Source organism: Trypanosoma melophagium (assembly GCF_022059095.1).
Source record: "Trypanosoma melophagium isolate St. Kilda chromosome Unknown ctg28segment0, whole genome shotgun sequence".
Lineage (NCBI taxonomy): Eukaryota > Euglenozoa > Kinetoplastea > Trypanosomatida > Trypanosomatidae > Trypanosoma > Trypanosoma melophagium.
The window spans coordinates 196874-213293 of NW_027125159.1; the positions used below are offsets into that span (position 1 = coordinate 196874).

General features: G+C 63.4%; 1 protein-coding gene across 1 annotated transcript; it reads left to right on the top strand.

Annotated features, from left to right (window-relative positions):
- Window positions 1-13: 13 nt before the first annotated feature.
- LSM04_003877 (uncharacterized protein) lies at window positions 14-16380 on the top strand (the record flags this gene model as incomplete). Its single annotated transcript, XM_067330707.1, has 2 exons — window positions 14-10073; window positions 10139-16380. The coding sequence occupies 2 exons, from the start codon at window positions 14-16 to the stop codon at window positions 16378-16380; spliced, it is 16302 nt and encodes a 5433-aa protein (XP_067190303.1).
- Between the last annotated feature and the right edge of the window lie 40 nt (window positions 16381-16420).

The following is a 16420-nucleotide window of genomic DNA, read 5'->3' on the forward strand; positions in this document are numbered from 1 at the left end:
CGTGGCTCTTCAGATGCCGAACTGCTGCTGGCCTCTGCGCTGCTGCTGCTCTCACGTGGCTCTTCAGATGCCGAACTGCTGCTGGCCTCTGCGCTGCTGCTGCTCTCACGTGGCTCTTCAGATGCCGAACTGCTGCTGGCCTCTGCGCTGCTGCTGCTCTCACGTGGCTCTTCAGATGCCGAACTGCTGCTGGCCTCTGCGCTGCTGCTGCTCTCACGTGGCTCTTCAGATGCCGAACTGCTGCTGGCCTCTGCGCTGCTGCTGCTCTCACGTGGCTCTTCAGATGCCGAGCTGCTGCTGGCCTCTGCGCTGCTGCTGCTCTCACGTGGCTCTTCAGATGCCGAACTGCTGCTGGCCTCTGCGCTGCTGCTGCTCTCACGTGGCTCTTCAGATGCCGAACTGCTGCTGGCCTCTGCGCTGCTGCTGCTCTCACGTGGCTCTTCAGATGCCGAACTGCTGCTGGCCTCTGCGCTGCTGCTGCTCTCACGTGGCTCTTCAGATGCCGAACTGCTGCTGGCCTCTGCGCTGCTGCTGCTCTCACGTGGCTCTTCAGATGCCGAACTGCTGCTGGCCTCTGCGCTGCTGCTGCTCTCACGTGGCTCTTCAGATGCCGAACTGCTGCTGGCCTCTGCGCTGCTGCTGCTCTCACGTGGCTCTTCAGATGTCTCTTCAGATGCCGAGCTGCTGCTGGCCTCTGCGCTGCTGCTGCTCTCACGTGGCTCTTCAGATGCCGAGCTGCTGCTGGCCTCTGCGCTGCTGCTGCTCTCACGTGGCTCTTCAGATGCCGAACTGCTGCTGGCCTCTGCGCTGCTGCTGCTCTCACGTGGCTCTTCAGATGCCGAACTGCTGCTGGCCTCTGCGCTGCTGCTGCTCTCACGTGGCTCTTCAGATGCCGAACTGCTGCTGGCCTCTGCGCTGCTGCTGCTCTCACGTGGCTCTTCAGATGCCGAACTGCTGCTGGCCTCTGCGCTGCTGCTGCTCTCACGTGGCTCTTCAGATGCCGAACTGCTGCTGGCCTCTGCGCTGCTGCTGCTCTCACGTGGCTCTTCAGATGCCGAACTGCTGCTGGCCTCTGCGCTGCTGCTGCTCTCACGTGGCTCTTCAGATGCCGAACTGCTGCTGGCCTCTGCGCTGCTGCTGCTCTCACGTGGCTCTTCAGATGCCGAGCTGCTGCTGGCCTCTGCGCTGCTGCTGCTCTCACGTGGCTCTTCAGATGCCGAACTGCTGCTGGCCTCTGCGCTGCTGCTGCTCTCACGTGGCTCTTCAGATGCCGAACTGCTGCTGGCCTCTGCGCTGCTGCTGCTCTCACGTGGCTCTTCAGATGCCGAACTGCTGCTGGCCTCTGCGCTGCTGCTGCTCTCACGTGGCTCTTCAGATGCCGAACTGCTGCTGGCCTCTGCGCTGCTGCTGCTCTCACGTGGCTCTTCAGATGCCGAACTGCTGCTGGCCTCTGCGCTGCTGCTGCTCTCACGTGGCTCTTCAGATGCCGAACTGCTGCTGGCCTCTGCGCTGCTGCTGCTCTCACGTGGCTCTTCAGATGCCGAACTGCTGCTGGCCTCTGCGCTGCTGCTGCTCTCACGTGGCTCTTCAGATGCCGAACTGCTGCTGGCCTCTGCGCTGCTGCTGCTCTCACGTGGCTCTTCAGATGCCGAACTGCTGCTGGCCTCTGCGCTGCTGCTGCTCTCACGTGGCTCTTCAGATGCCGAACTGCTGCTGGCCTCTGCGCTGCTGCTGCTCTCACGTGGCTCTTCAGATGCCGAACTGCTGCTGGCCTCTGCGCTGCTGCTGCTCTCACGTGGCTCTTCAGATGCCGAACTGCTGCTGGCCTCTGCGCTGCTGCTGCTCTCACGTGGCTCTTCAGATGCCGAACTGCTGCTGGCCTCTGCGCTGCTGCTGCTCTCACGTGGCTCTTCAGATGCCGAACTGCTGCTGGCCTCTGCGCTGCTGCTGCTCTCACGTGGCTCTTCAGATGCCGAACTGCTGCTGGCCTCTGCGCTGCTGCTGCTCTCACGTGGCTCTTCAGATGCCGAACTGCTGCTGGCCTCTGCGCTGCTGCTGCTCTCACGTGGCTCTTCAGATGCCGAACTGCTGCTGGCCTCTGCGCTGCTGCTGCTCTCACGTGGCTCTTCAGATGCCGAACTGCTGCTGGCCTCTGCGCTGCTGCTGCTCTCACGTGGCTCTTCAGATGCCGAACTGCTGCTGGCCTCTGCGCTGCTGCTGCTCTCACGTGGCTCTTCAGATGCCGAACTGCTGCTGGCCTCTGCGCTGCTGCTGCTCTCACGTGGCTCTTCAGATGCCGAACTGCTGCTGGCCTCTGCGCTGCTGCTGCTCTCACGTGGCTCTTCAGATGCCGAACTGCTGCTGGCCTCTGCGCTGCTGCTGCTCTCACGTGGCTCTTCAGATGCCGAACTGCTGCTGGCCTCTGCGCTGCTGCTGCTCTCACGTGGCTCTTCAGATGCCGAACTGCTGCTGGCCTCTGCGCTGCTGCTGCTCTCACGTGGCTCTTCAGATGCCGAACTGCTGCTGGCCTCTGCGCTGCTGCTGCTCTCACGTGGCTCTTCAGATGCCGAACTGCTGCTGGCCTCTGCGCTGCTGCTGCTCTCACGTGGCTCTTCAGATGCCGAACTGCTGCTGGCCTCTGCGCTGCTGCTGCTCTCACGTGGCTCTTCAGATGCCGAACTGCTGCTGGCCTCTGCGCTGCTGCTGCTCTCACGTGGCTCTTCAGATGCCGAACTGCTGCTGGCCTCTGCGCTGCTGCTGCTCTCACGTGGCTCTTCAGATGCCGAACTGCTGCTGGCCTCTGCGCTGCTGCTGCTCTCACGTGGCTCTTCAGATGCCGAACTGCTGCTGGCCTCTGCGCTGCTGCTGCTCTCACGTGGCTCTTCAGATGCCGAACTGCTGCTGGCCTCTGCGCTGCTGCTGCTCACGTGGCTCTTCAGATGCCGAACTGCTGCTGGCCTCTGCGCTGCTGCTGCTCTCACGTGGCTCTTCAGATGCCGAACTGCTGCTGGCCTCTGCGCTGCTGCTGCTCTCACGTGGCTCTTCAGATGCCGAACTGCTGCTGGCCTCTGCGCTGCTGCTGCTCTCACGTGGCTCTTCAGATGCCGAACTGCTGCTGGCCTCTGCGCTGCTGCTGCTCTCACGTGGCTCTTCAGATGCCGAACTGCTGCTGGCCTCTGCGCTGCTGCTGCTCTCACGTGGCTCTTCAGATGCCGAACTGCTGCTGGCCTCTGCGCTGCTGCTGCTCTCACGTGGCTCTTCAGATGCCGAACTGCTGCTGGCCTCTGCGCTGCTGCTGCTCTCACGTGGCTCTTCAGATGCCGAACTGCTGCTGGCCTCTGCGCTGCTGCTGCTCTCACGTGGCTCTTCAGATGCCGAACTGCTGCTGGCCTCTGCGCTGCTGCTGCTCTCACGTGGCTCTTCAGATGCCGAACTGCTGCTGGCCTCTGCGCTGCTGCTGCTCTCACGTGGCTCTTCAGATGCCGAACTGCTGCTGGCCTCTGCGCTGCTGCTGCTCTCACGTGGCTCTTCAGATGCCGAACTGCTGCTGGCCTCTGCGCTGCTGCTGCTCTCACGTGGCTCTTCAGATGCCGAACTGCTGCTGGCCTCTGCGCTGCTGCTGCTCTCACGTGGCTCTTCAGATGCCGAACTGCTGCTGGCCTCTGCGCTGCTGCTGCTCTCACGTGGCTCTTCAGATGCCGAGCTGCTGCTGGCCTCTGCGCTGCTGCTGCTCTCACGTGGCTCTTCAGATGCCGAACTGCTGCTGGCCTCTGCGCTGCTGCTGCTCTCACGTGGCTCTTCAGATGCCGAACTGCTGCTGGCCTCTGCGCTGCTGCTGCTCTCACGTGGCTCTTCAGATGCCGAACTGCTGCTGGCCTCTGCGCTGCTGCTGCTCTCACGTGGCTCTTCAGATGCCGAACTGCTGCTGGCCTCTGCGCTGCTGCTGCTCTCACGTGGCTCTTCAGATGCCGAGCTGCTGCTGGCCTCTGCGCTGCTGCTGCTCTCACGTGGCTCTTCAGATGCCGAACTGCTGCTGGCCTCTGCGCTGCTGCTGCTCTCACGTGGCTCTTCAGATGCCGAACTGCTGCTGGCCTCTGCGCTGCTGCTGCTCTCACGTGGCTCTTCAGATGCCGAACTGCTGCTGGCCTCTGCGCTGCTGCTGCTCTCACGTGGCTCTTCAGATGCCGAACTGCTGCTGGCCTCTGCGCTGCTGCTGCTCTCACGTGGCTCTTCAGATGCCGAACTGCTGCTGGCCTCTGCGCTGCTGCTGCTCTCACGTGGCTCTTCAGATGCCGAACTGCTGCTGGCCTCTGCGCTGCTGCTGCTCTCACGTGGCTCTTCAGATGCCGAGCTGCTGCTGGCCTCTGCGCTGCTGCTGCTCTCACGTGGCTCTTCAGATGCCGAACTGCTGCTGGCCTCTGCGCTGCTGCTGCTCTCACGTGGCTCTTCAGATGCCGAGCTGCTGCTGGCCTCTGCGCTGCTGCTGCTCTCACGTGGCTCTTCAGATGCCGAACTGCTGCTGGCCTCTGCGCTGCTGCTGCTCTCACGTGGCTCTTCAGATGCCGAACTGCTGCTGGCCTCTGCGCTGCTGCTGCTCTCACGTGGCTCTTCAGATGCCGAGCTGCTGCTGGCCTCTGCGCTGCTGCTGCTCTCACGTGGCTCTTCAGATGCCGAGCTGCTGCTGGCCTCTGCGCTGCTGCTGCTCTCACGTGGCTCTTCAGATGCCGAACTGCTGCTGGCCTCTGCGCTGCTGCTGCTCTCACGTGGCTCTTCAGATGCCGAACTGCTGCTGGCCTCTGCGCTGCTGCTGCTCTCACGTGGCTCTTCAGATGCCGAACTGCTGCTGGCCTCTGCGCTGCTGCTGCTCTCACGTGGCTCTTCAGATGCCGAACTGCTGCTGGCCTCTGCGCTGCTGCTGCTCTCACGTGGCTCTTCAGATGCCGAACTGCTGCTGGCCTCTGCGCTGCTGCTGCTCTCACGTGGCTCTTCAGATGCCGAACTGCTGCTGGCCTCTGCGCTGCTGCTGCTCTCACGTGGCTCTTCAGATGCCGAACTGCTGCTGGCCTCTGCGCTGCTGCTGCTCTCACGTGGCTCTTCAGATGCCGAACTGCTGCTGGCCTCTGCGCTGCTGCTGCTCTCACGTGGCTCTTCAGATGCCGAGCTGCTGCTGGCCTCTGCGCTGCTGCTGCTCTCACGTGGCTCTTCAGATGCCGAACTGCTGCTGGCCTCTGCGCTGCTGCTGCTCTCACGTGGCTCTTCAGATGCCGAACTGCTGCTGGCCTCTGCGCTGCTGCTGCTCTCACGTGGCTCTTCAGATGCCGAACTGCTGCTGGCCTCTGCGCTGCTGCTGCTCTCACGTGGCTCTTCAGATGCCGAACTGCTGCTGGCCTCTGCGCTGCTGCTGCTCTCACGTGGCTCTTCAGATGCTGAGCTGCTGCTGGCCTCTGCGCTGCTGCTGCTCTCACGTGGCTCTTCAGATGCCGAACTGCTGCTGGCCTCTGCGCTGCTGCTGCTCTCACGTGGCTCTTCAGATGCCGAACTGCTGCTGGCCTCTGCGCTGCTGCTGCTCTCACGTGGCTCTTCAGATGCCGAACTGCTGCTGGCCTCTGCGCTGCTGCTGCTCTCACGTGGCTCTTCAGATGCCGAGCTGCTGCTGGCCTCTGCGCTGCTGCTGCTCTCACGTGGCTCTTCAGATGCCGAGCTGCTGCTGGCCTCTGCGCTGCTGCTGCTCTCACGTGGCTCTTCAGATGCCGAACTGCTGCTGGCCTCTGCGCTGCTGCTGCTCTCACGTGGCTCTTCAGATGCCGAACTGCTGCTGGCCTCTGCGCTGCTGCTGCTCTCACGTGGCTCTTCAGATGCCGAACTGCTGCTGGCCTCTGCGCTGCTGCTGCTCTCACGTGGCTCTTCAGATGCCGAACTGCTGCTGGCCTCTGCGCTGCTGCTGCTCTCACGTGGCTCTTCAGATGCCGAACTGCTGCTGGCCTCTGCGCTGCTGCTGCTCTCACGTGGCTCTTCAGATGCCGAACTGCTGCTGGCCTCTGCGCTGCTGCTGCTCTCACGTGGCTCTTCAGATGCCGAACTGCTGCTGGCCTCTGCGCTGCTGCTGCTCTCACGTGGCTCTTCAGATGCCGAGCTGCTGCTGGCCTCTGCGCTGCTGCTGCTCTCACGTGGCTCTTCAGATGCCGAACTGCTGCTGGCCTCTGCGCTGCTGCTGCTCTCACGTGGCTCTTCAGATGCCGAACTGCTGCTGGCCTCTGCGCTGCTGCTGCTCTCACGTGGCTCTTCAGATGCCGAGCTGCTGCTGGCCTCTGCGCTGCTGCTGCTCTCACGTGGCTCTTCAGATGCCGAACTGCTGCTGGCCTCTGCGCTGCTGCTGCTCTCACGTGGCTCTTCAGATGCCGAACTGCTGCTGGCCTCTGCGCTGCTGCTGCTCTCACGTGGCTCTTCAGATGCTGAGCTGCTGCTGGCCTCTGCGCTGCTGCTGCTCTCACGTGGCTCTTCAGATGCCGAACTGCTGCTGGCCTCTGCGCTGCTGCTGCTCTCACGTGGCTCTTCAGATGCCGAACTGCTGCTGGCCTCTGCGCTGCTGCTGCTCTCACGTGGCTCTTCAGATGCCGAGCTGCTGCTGGCCTCTGCGCTGCTGCTGCTCTCACGTGGCTCTTCAGATGCCGAACTGCTGCTGGCCTCTGCGCTGCTGCTGCTCTCACGTGGCTCTTCAGATGCCGAGCTGCTGCTGGCCTCTGCGCTGCTGCTGCTCTCACGTGGCTCTTCAGATGCCGAGCTGCTGCTGGCCTCTGCGCTGCTGCTGCTCTCACGTGGCTCTTCAGATGCCGAACTGCTGCTGGCCTCTGCGCTGCTGCTGCTCTCACGTGGCTCTTCAGATGCCGAACTGCTGCTGGCCTCTGCGCTGCTGCTGCTCTCACGTGGCTCTTCAGATGCCGAACTGCTGCTGGCCTCTGCGCTGCTGCTGCTCTCACGTGGCTCTTCAGATGCCGAACTGCTGCTGGCCTCTGCGCTGCTGCTGCTCTCACGTGGCTCTTCAGATGCCGAACTGCTGCTGGCCTCTGCGCTGCTGCTGCTCTCACGTGGCTCTTCAGATGCCGAGCTGCTGCTGGCCTCTGCGCTGCTGCTGCTCTCACGTGGCTCTTCAGATGCCGAACTGCTGCTGGCCTCTGCGCTGCTGCTGCTCTCACGTGGCTCTTCAGATGCCGAGCTGCTGCTGGCCTCTGCGCTGCTGCTGCTCTCACGTGGCTCTTCAGATGCCGAGCTGCTGCTGGCCTCTGCGCTGCTGCTGCTCTCACGTGGCTCTTCAGATGCCGAACTGCTGCTGGCCTCTGCGCTGCTGCTGCTCTCACGTGGCTCTTCAGATGCCGAACTGCTGCTGGCCTCTGCGCTGCTGCTGCTCTCACGTGGCTCTTCAGATGCCGAACTGCTGCTGGCCTCTGCGCTGCTGCTGCTCTCACGTGGCTCTTCAGATGCCGAACTGCTGCTGGCCTCTGCGCTGCTGCTGCTCTCACGTGGCTCTTCAGATGCCGAGCTGCTGCTGGCCTCTGCGCTGCTGCTGCTCTCACGTGGCTCTTCAGATGCCGAACTGCTGCTGGCCTCTGCGCTGCTGCTGCTCTCACGTGGCTCTTCAGATGCCGAACTGCTGCTGGCCTCTGCGCTGCTGCTGCTCTCACGTGGCTCTTCAGATGCCGAGCTGCTGCTGGCCTCTGCGCTGCTGCTGCTCTCACGTGGCTCTTCAGATGCCGAGCTGCTGCTGGCCTCTGCGCTGCTGCTGCTCTCACGTGGCTCTTCAGATGCCGAGCTGCTGCTGGCCTCTGCGCTGCTGCTGCTCTCACGTGGCTCTTCAGATGCCGAACTGCTGCTGGCCTCTGCGCTGCTGCTGCTCTCACGTGGCTCTTCAGATGCCGAACTGCTGCTGGCCTCTGCGCTGCTGCTGCTCTCACGTGGCTCTTCAGATGCCGAACTGCTGCTGGCCTCTGCGCTGCTGCTGCTCTCACGTGGCTCTTCAGATGCCGAACTGCTGCTGGCCTCTGCGCTGCTGCTGCTCTCACGTGGCTCTTCAGATGCCGAACTGCTGCTGGCCTCTGCGCTGCTGCTGCTCTCACGTGGCTCTTCAGATGCCGAACTGCTGCTGGCCTCTGCGCTGCTGCTGCTCTCACGTGGCTCTTCAGATGCCGAACTGCTGCTGGCCTCTGCGCTGCTGCTGCTGGCCTCTGCGCTGCTGCTGCTCTCACGTGGCTCTTCAGATGCCGAGCTGCTGCTGGCCTCTGCGCTGCTGCTGCTCTCACGTGGCTCTTCAGATGCCGAGCTGCTGCTGGCCTCTGCGCTGCTGCTGCTCTCACGTGGCTCTTCAGATGCCGAACTGCTGCTGGCCTCTGCGCTGCTGCTGCTCTCACGTGGCTCTTCAGATGCCGAACTGCTGCTGGCCTCTGCGCTGCTGCTGCTCTCACGTGGCTCTTCAGATGCCGAACTGCTGCTGGCCTCTGCGCTGCTGCTGCTCTCACGTGGCTCTTCAGATGCCGAACTGCTGCTGGCCTCTGCGCTGCTGCTCTCACGTGGCTCTTCAGATGCCGAACTGCTGCTGGCCTCTGCGCTGCTGCTGCTCTCACGTGGCTCTTCAGATGCCGAACTGCTGCTGGCCTCTGCGCTGCTGCTGCTCTCACGTGGCTCTTCAGATGCCGAGCTGCTGCTGGCCTCTGCGCTGCTGCTGCTCTCACGTGGCTCTTCAGATGCCGAGCTGCTGCTGGCCTCTGCGCTGCTGCTGCTCTCACGTGGCTCTTCAGATGCCGAACTGCTGCTGGCCTCTGCGCTGCTGCTGCTCTCACGTGGCTCTTCAGATGCCGAACTGCTGCTGGCCTCTGCGCTGCTGCTGCTCTCACGTGGCTCTTCAGATGCCGAACTGCTGCTGGCCTCTGCGCTGCTGCTGCTCTCACGTGGCTCTTCAGATGCCGAGCTGCTGCTGGCCTCTGCGCTGCTGCTGCTCTCACGTGGCTCTTCAGATGCCGAACTGCTGCTGGCCTCTGCGCTGCTGCTGCTCTCACGTGGCTCTTCAGATGCCGAGCTGCTGCTGGCCTCTGCGCTGCTGCTGCTCTCACGTGGCTCTTCAGATGCCGAACTGCTGCTGGCCTCTGCGCTGCTGCTGCTCTCACGTGGCTCTTCAGATGCCGAACTGCTGCTGGCCTCTGCGCTGCTGCTGCTCTCACGTGGCTCTTCAGATGCCGAGCTGCTGCTGGCCTCTGCGCTGCTGCTGCTCTCACGTGGCTCTTCAGATGCCGAACTGCTGCTGGCCTCTGCGCTGCTGCTGCTCTCACGTGGCTCTTCAGATGCCGAGCTGCTGCTGGCCTCTGCGCTGCTGCTGCTCTCACGTGGCTCTTCAGATGCCGAACTGCTGCTGGCCTCTGCGCTGCTGCTGCTCTCACGTGGCTCTTCAGATGCCGAACTGCTGCTGGCCTCTGCGCTGCTGCTGCTCTCACGTGGCTCTTCAGATGCCGAACTGCTGCTGGCCTCTGCGCTGCTGCTGCTCTCACGTGGCTCTTCAGATGCCGAACTGCTGCTGGCCTCTGCGCTGCTGCTGCTCTCACGTGGCTCTTCAGATGCCGAGCTGCTGCTGGCCTCTGCGCTGCTGCTGCTCTCACGTGGCTCTTCAGATGCCGAACTGCTGCTGGCCTCTGCGCTGCTGCTGCTCTCACGTGGCTCTTCAGATGCCGAACTGCTGCTGGCCTCTGCGCTGCTGCTGCTCTCACGTGGCTCTTCAGATGCCGAACTGCTGCTGGCCTCTGCGCTGCTGCTGCTCTCACGTGGCTCTTCAGATGCCGAGCTGCTGCTGGCCTCTGCGCTGCTGCTGCTCTCACGTGGCTCTTCAGATGCCGAACTGCTGCTGGCCTCTGCGCTGCTGCTGCTCTCACGTGGCTCTTCAGATGCCGAGCTGCTGCTGGCCTCTGCGCTGCTGCTGCTCTCACGTGGCTCTTCAGATGCCGAACTGCTGCTGGCCTCTGCGCTGCTGCTGCTCTCACGTGGCTCTTCAGATGCCGAACTGCTGCTGGCCTCTGCGCTGCTGCTGCTCTCACGTGGCTCTTCAGATGCCGAACTGCTGCTGGCCTCTGCGCTGCTGCTGCCTCACGTGGCTCTTCAGATGCCGAGCTGCTGCTGGCCTCTGCGCTGCTGCTGCTCTCACGTGGCTCTTCAGATGCCGAACTGCTGCTGGCCTCTGCGCTGCTGCTGCTCTCACGTGGCTCTTCAGATGCCGAACTGCTGCTGGCCTCTGCGCTGCTGCTGCTCTCACGTGGCTCTTCAGATGCCGAACTGCTGCTGGCCTCTGCGCTGCTGCTGCTCTCACGTGGCTCTTCAGATGCCGAACTGCTGCTGGCCTCTGCGCTGCTGCTGCTCTCACGTGGCTCTTCAGATGCCGAACTGCTGCTGGCCTCTGCGCTGCTGCTGCTCTCACGTGGCTCTTCAGATGCCGAACTGCTGCTGGCCTCTGCGCTGCTGCTGCTCTCACGTGGCTCTTCAGATGCCGAACTGCTGCTGGCCTCTGCGCTGCTGCTGCTCTCACGTGGCTCTTCAGATGCCGAACTGCTGCTGGCCTCTGCGCTGCTGCTGCTCTCACGTGGCTCTTCAGATGCCGAGCTGCTGCTGGCCTCTGCGCTGCTGCTGCTCTCACGTGGCTCTTCAGATGCCGAACTGCTGCTGGCCTCTGCGCTGCTGCTGCTCTCACGTGGCTCTTCAGATGCCGAGCTGCTGCTGGCCTCTGCGCTGCTGCTGCTCTCACGTGGCTCTTCAGATGCCGAACTGCTGCTGGCCTCTGCGCTGCTGCTGCTCTCACGTGGCTCTTCAGATGCCGAACTGCTGCTGGCCTCTGCGCTGCTGCTGCTCTCACGTGGCTCTTCAGATGCCGAGCTGCTGCTGGCCTCTGCGCTGCTGCTGCTCTCACGTGGCTCTTCAGATGCCGAACTGCTGCTGGCCTCTGCGCTGCTGCTGCTCTCACGTGGCTCTTCAGATGCCGAGCTGCTGCTGGCCTCTGCGCTGCTGCTGCTCTCACGTGGCTCTTCAGATGCCGAACTGCTGCTGGCCTCTGCGCTGCTGCTGCTCTCACGTGGCTCTTCAGATGCCGAGCTGCTGCTGGCCTCTGCGCTGCTGCTGCTCTCACGTGGCTCTTCAGATGCCGAACTGCTGCTGGCCTCTGCGCTGCTGCTGCTCTCACGTGGCTCTTCAGATGCCGAACTGCTGCTGGCCTCTGCGCTGCTGCTGCTCTCACGTGGCTCTTCAGATGCCGAGCTGCTGCTGGCCTCTGCGCTGCTGCTGCTCTCACGTGGCTCTTCAGATGCCGAACTGCTGCTGGCCTCTGCGCTGCTGCTGCTCTCACGTGGCTCTTCAGATGCCGAACTGCTGCTGGCCTCTGCGCTGCTGCTGCTCTCACGTGGCTCTTCAGATGCCGAACTGCTGCTGGCCTCTGCGCTGCTGCTGCTCTCACGTGGCTCTTCAGATGCCGAGCTGCTGCTGGCCTCTGCGCTGCTGCTGCTCTCACGTGGCTCTTCAGATGCCGAGCTGCTGCTGGCCTCTGCGCTGCTGCTGCTCTCACGTGGCTCTTCAGATGCCGAACTGCTGCTGGCCTCTGCGCTGCTGCTGCTCTCACGTGGCTCTTCAGATGCCGAACTGCTGCTGGCCTCTGCGCTGCTGCTGCTCTCACGTGGCTCTTCAGATGCCGAACTGCTGCTGGCCTCTGCGCTGCTGCTGCTCTCACGTGGCTCTTCAGATGCCGAACTGCTGCTGGCCTCTGCGCTGCTGCTGCTCTCACGTGGCTCTTCAGATGCCGAACTGCTGCTGGCCTCTGCGCTGCTGCTGCTCTCACGTGGCTCTTCAGATGCCGAGCTGCTGCTGGCCTCTGCGCTGCTGCTGCTCTCACGTGGCTCTTCAGATGCCGAACTGCTGCTGGCCTCTGCGCTGCTGCTGCTCTCACGTGGCTCTTCAGATGCCGAGCTGCTGCTGGCCTCTGCGCTGCTGCTGCTCTCACGTGGCTCTTCAGATGCCGAACTGCTGCTGGCCTCTGCGCTGCTGCTGCTCTCACGTGGCTCTTCAGATGCCGAACTGCTGCTGGCCTCTGCGCTGCTGCTGCTCTCACGTGGCTCTTCAGATGCCGAGCTGCTGCTGGCCTCTGCGCTGCTGCTGCTCTCACGTGGCTCTTCAGATGCCGAACTGCTGCTGGCCTCTGCGCTGCTGCTGCTCTCACGTGGCTCTTCAGATGCCGAACTGCTGCTGGCCTCTGCGCTGCTGCTGCTCTCACGTGGCTCTTCAGATGCCGAACTGCTGCTGGCCTCTGCGCTGCTGCTGCTCTCACGTGGCTCTTCAGATGCCGAACTGCTGCTGGCCTCTGCGCTGCTGCTCTCACGTGGCTCTTCAGATGCCGAACTGCTGCTGGCCTCTGCGCTGCTGCTGCTCTCACGTGGCTCTTCAGATGCCGAGCTGCTGCTGGCCTCTGCGCTGCTGCTGCTGCTCTCACGTGGCTCTTCAGATGCCGAACTGCTGCTGGCCTCTGCGCTGCTGCTGCTCTCACGTGGCTCTTCAGATGCCGAGCTGCTGCTGGCCTCTGCGCTGCTGCTGCTCTCACGTGGCTCTTCAGATGCCGAACTGCTGCTGGCCTCTGCGCTGCTGCTGCTCTCACGTGGCTCTTCAGATGCCGAGCTGCTGCTGGCCTCTGCGCTGCTGCTGCTCTCACGTGGCTCTTCAGATGCCGAGCTGCTGCTGGCCTCTGCGCTGCTGCTGCTCTCACGTGGCTCTTCAGATGCCGAACTGCTGCTGGCCTCTGCGCTGCTGCTCTCACGTGGCTCTTCAGATGCCGAGCTGCTGCTGGCCTCTGCGCTGCTGCTGCTCTCACGTGGCTCTTCAGATGCCGAACTGCTGCTGGCCTCTGCGCTGCTGCTGCTCTCACGTGGCTCTTCAGATGCCGAGCTGCTGCTGGCCTCTGCGCTGCTGCTGCTCTCACGTGGCTCTTCAGATGCCGAACTGCTGCTGGCCTCTGCGCTGCTGCTGCTCTCACGTGGCTCTTCAGATGCCGAACTGCTGCTGGCCTCTGCGCTGCTGCTGCTCTCACGTGGCTCTTCAGATGCCGAGCTGCTGCTGGCCTCTGCGCTGCTGCTGCTCTCACGTGGCTCTTCAGATGCCGAGCTGCTGCGTGGCTCTTCAGATGCCGAACTGCTGCTGGCCTCTGCGCTGCTGCTGCTCTCACGTGGCTCTTCAGATGCCGAACTGCTGCTGGCCTCTGCGCTGCTGCTGCTCTCACGTGGCTCTTCAGATGCCGAGCTGCTGCTGGCCTCTGCGCTGCTGCTGCTCTCACGTGGCTCTTCAGATGCCGAACTGCTGCTGGCCTCTGCGCTGCTGCTGCTCTCACGTGGCTCTTCAGATGCCGAACTGCTGCTGGCCTCTGCGCTGCTGCTGCTCTCACGTGGCTCTTCAGATGCCGAGCTGCTGCTGGCCTCTGCGCTGCTGCTGCTCTCACGTGGCTCTTCAGATGCCGAGCTGCTGCTGGCCTCTGCGCTGCTGCTGCTCTCACGTGGCTCTTCAGATGCCGAACTGCTGCTGGCCTCTGCGCTGCTGCTGCTCTCACGTGGCTCTTCAGATGCCGAACTGCTGCTGGCCTCTGCGCTGCTGCTGCTCTCACGTGGCTCTTCAGATGCCGAACTGCTGCTGGCCTCTGCGCTGCTGCTGCTCTCACGTGGCTCTTCAGATGCCGAACTGCTGCTGGCCTCTGCGCTGCTGCTGCTCTCACGTGGCTCTTCAGATGCCGAGCTGCTGCTGGCCTCTGCGCTGCTGCTGCTCTCACGTGGCTCTTCAGATGCCGAACTGCTGCTGGCCTCTGCGCTGCTGCTGCTCTCACGTGGCTCTTCAGATGCCGAACTGCTGCTGGCCTCTGCGCTGCTGCTGCTCTCACGTGGCTCTTCAGATGCCGAGCTGCTGCTGGCCTCTGCGCTGCTGCTGCTCTCACGTGGCTCTTCAGATGCCGAACTGCTGCTGGCCTCTGCGCTGCTGCTGCTCTCACGTGGCTCTTCAGATGCCGAACTGCTGCTGGCCTCTGCGCTGCTGCTGCTCTCACGTGGCTCTTCAGATGCCGAACTGCTGCTGGCCTCTGCGCTGCTGCTGCTCTCACGTGGCTCTTCAGATGCCGAACTGCTGCTGGCCTCTGCGCTGCTGCTGCTCTCACGTGGCTCTTCAGATGCCGAACTGCTGCTGGCCTCTGCGCTGCTGCTGCTCTCACGTGGCTCTTCAGATGCCGAACTGCTGCTGGCCTCTGCGCTGCTGCTGCTCTCACGTGGCTCTTCAGATGCCGAACTGCTGCTGGCCTCTGCGCTGCTGCTGCTCTCACGTGGCTCTTCAGATGCCGAACTGCTGCTGGCCTCTGCGCTGCTGCTGCTCTCACGTGGCTCTTCAGATGCCGAGCTGCTGCTGGCCTCTGCGCTGCTGCTGCTCTCACGTGGCTCTTCAGATGCCGAACTGCTGCTGGCCTCTGCGCTGCTGCTGCTCTCACGTGGCTCTTCAGATGCCGAACTGCTGCTGGCCTCTGCGCTGCTGCTGCTCTCACGTGGCTCTTCAGATGCCGAACTGCTGCTGGCCTCTGCGCTGCTGCTGCTCTCACGTGGCTCTTCAGATGCCGAACTGCTGCTGGCCTCTGCGCTGCTGCTGCTCTCACGTGGCTCTTCAGATGCCGAGCTGCTGCTGGCCTCTGCGCTGCTGCTGCTCTCACGTGGCTCTTCAGATGCCGAGCTGCTGCTGGCCTCTGCGCTGCTGCTGCTCTCACGTGGCTCTTCAGATGCCGAACTGCTGCTGGCCTCTGCGCTGCTGCTGCTCTCACGTGGCTCTTCAGATGCCGAACTGCTGCTGGCCTCTGCGCTGCTGCTGCTCTCACGTGGCTCTTCAGATGCCGAACTGCTGCTGGCCTCTGCGCTGCTGCTGCTCTCACGTGGCTCTTCAGATGCCGAGCTGCTGCTGGCCTCTGCGCTGCTGCTGCTCTCACGTGGCTCTTCAGATGCCGAGCTGCTGCTGGCCTCTGCGCTGCTGCTGCTCTCACGTGGCTCTTCAGATGCCGAGCTGCTGCTGGCCTCTGCGCTGCTGCTGCTCTCACGTGGCTCTTCAGATGCCGAACTGCTGCTGGCCTCTGCGCTGCTGCTGCTCTCACGTGGCTCTTCAGATGCCGAGCTGCTGCTGGCCTCTGCGCTGCTGCTGCTCTCACGTGGCTCTTCAGATGCCGAACTGCTGCTGGCCTCTGCGCTGCTGCTGCTCTCACGTGGCTCTTCAGATGCCGAACTGCTGCTGGCCTCTGCGCTGCTGCTGCTCTCACGTGGCTCTTCAGATGCCGAACTGCTGCTGGCCTCTGCGCTGCTGCTGCTCTCACGTGGCTCTTCAGATGCCGAACTGCTGCTGGCCTCTGCGCTGCTGCTGCTCTCACGTGGCTCTTCAGATGCCGAACTGCTGCTGGCCTCTGCGCTGCTGCTGCTCTCACGTGGCTCTTCAGATGCCGAACTGCTGCTGGCCTCTGCGCTGCTGCTGCTCTCACGTGGCTCTTCAGATGCCGAGCTGCTGCTGGCCTCTGCGCTGCTGCTGCTCTCACGTGGCTCTTCAGATGCCGAACTGCTGCTGGCCTCTGCGCTGCTGCTGCTCTCACGTGGCTCTTCAGATGCCGAGCTGCTGCTGGCCTCTGCGCTGCTGCTGCTCTCACGTGGCTCTTCAGATGCCGAACTGCTGCTGGCCTCTGCGCTGCTGCTGCTCTCACGTGGCTCTTCAGATGCCGAACTGCTGCTGGCCTCTGCGCTGCTGCTGCTCTCACGTGGCTCTTCAGATGCCGAACTGCTGCTGGCCTCTGCGCTGCTGCTGCTCTCACGTGGCTCTTCAGATGCCGAGCTGCTGCTGGCCTCTGCGCTGCTGCTGCTCTCACGTGGCTCTTCAGATGCCGAACTGCTGCTGGCCTCTGCGCTGCTGCTGCTCTCACGTGGCTCTTCAGATGCCGAGCTGCTGCTGGCCTCTGCGCTGCTGCTGCTCTCACGTGGCTCTTCAGATGCCGAGCTGCTGCTGGCCTCTGCGCTGCTGCTGCTCTCACGTGGCTCTTCAGATGCCGAACTGCTGCTGGCCCTCTGCGCTGCTGCTGCTCTCACGTGGCTCTTCAGATGCCGAACTGCTGCTGGCCTCTGCGCTGCTGCTGCTCTCACGTGGCTCTTCAGATGCCGAGCTGCTGCTGGCCTCTGCGCTGCTGCTGCTCTCACGTGGCTCTTCAGATGCCGAGCTGCTGCTGGCCTCTGCGCTGCTGCTGCTCTCACGTGGCTCTTCAGATGCCGAACTGCTGCTGGCCTCTGCGCTGCTGCTGCTCTCACGTGGCTCTTCAGATGCTGAGCTGCTGCTGGCTTCTGCGCTGCTGCTCTCACGTGGCTCT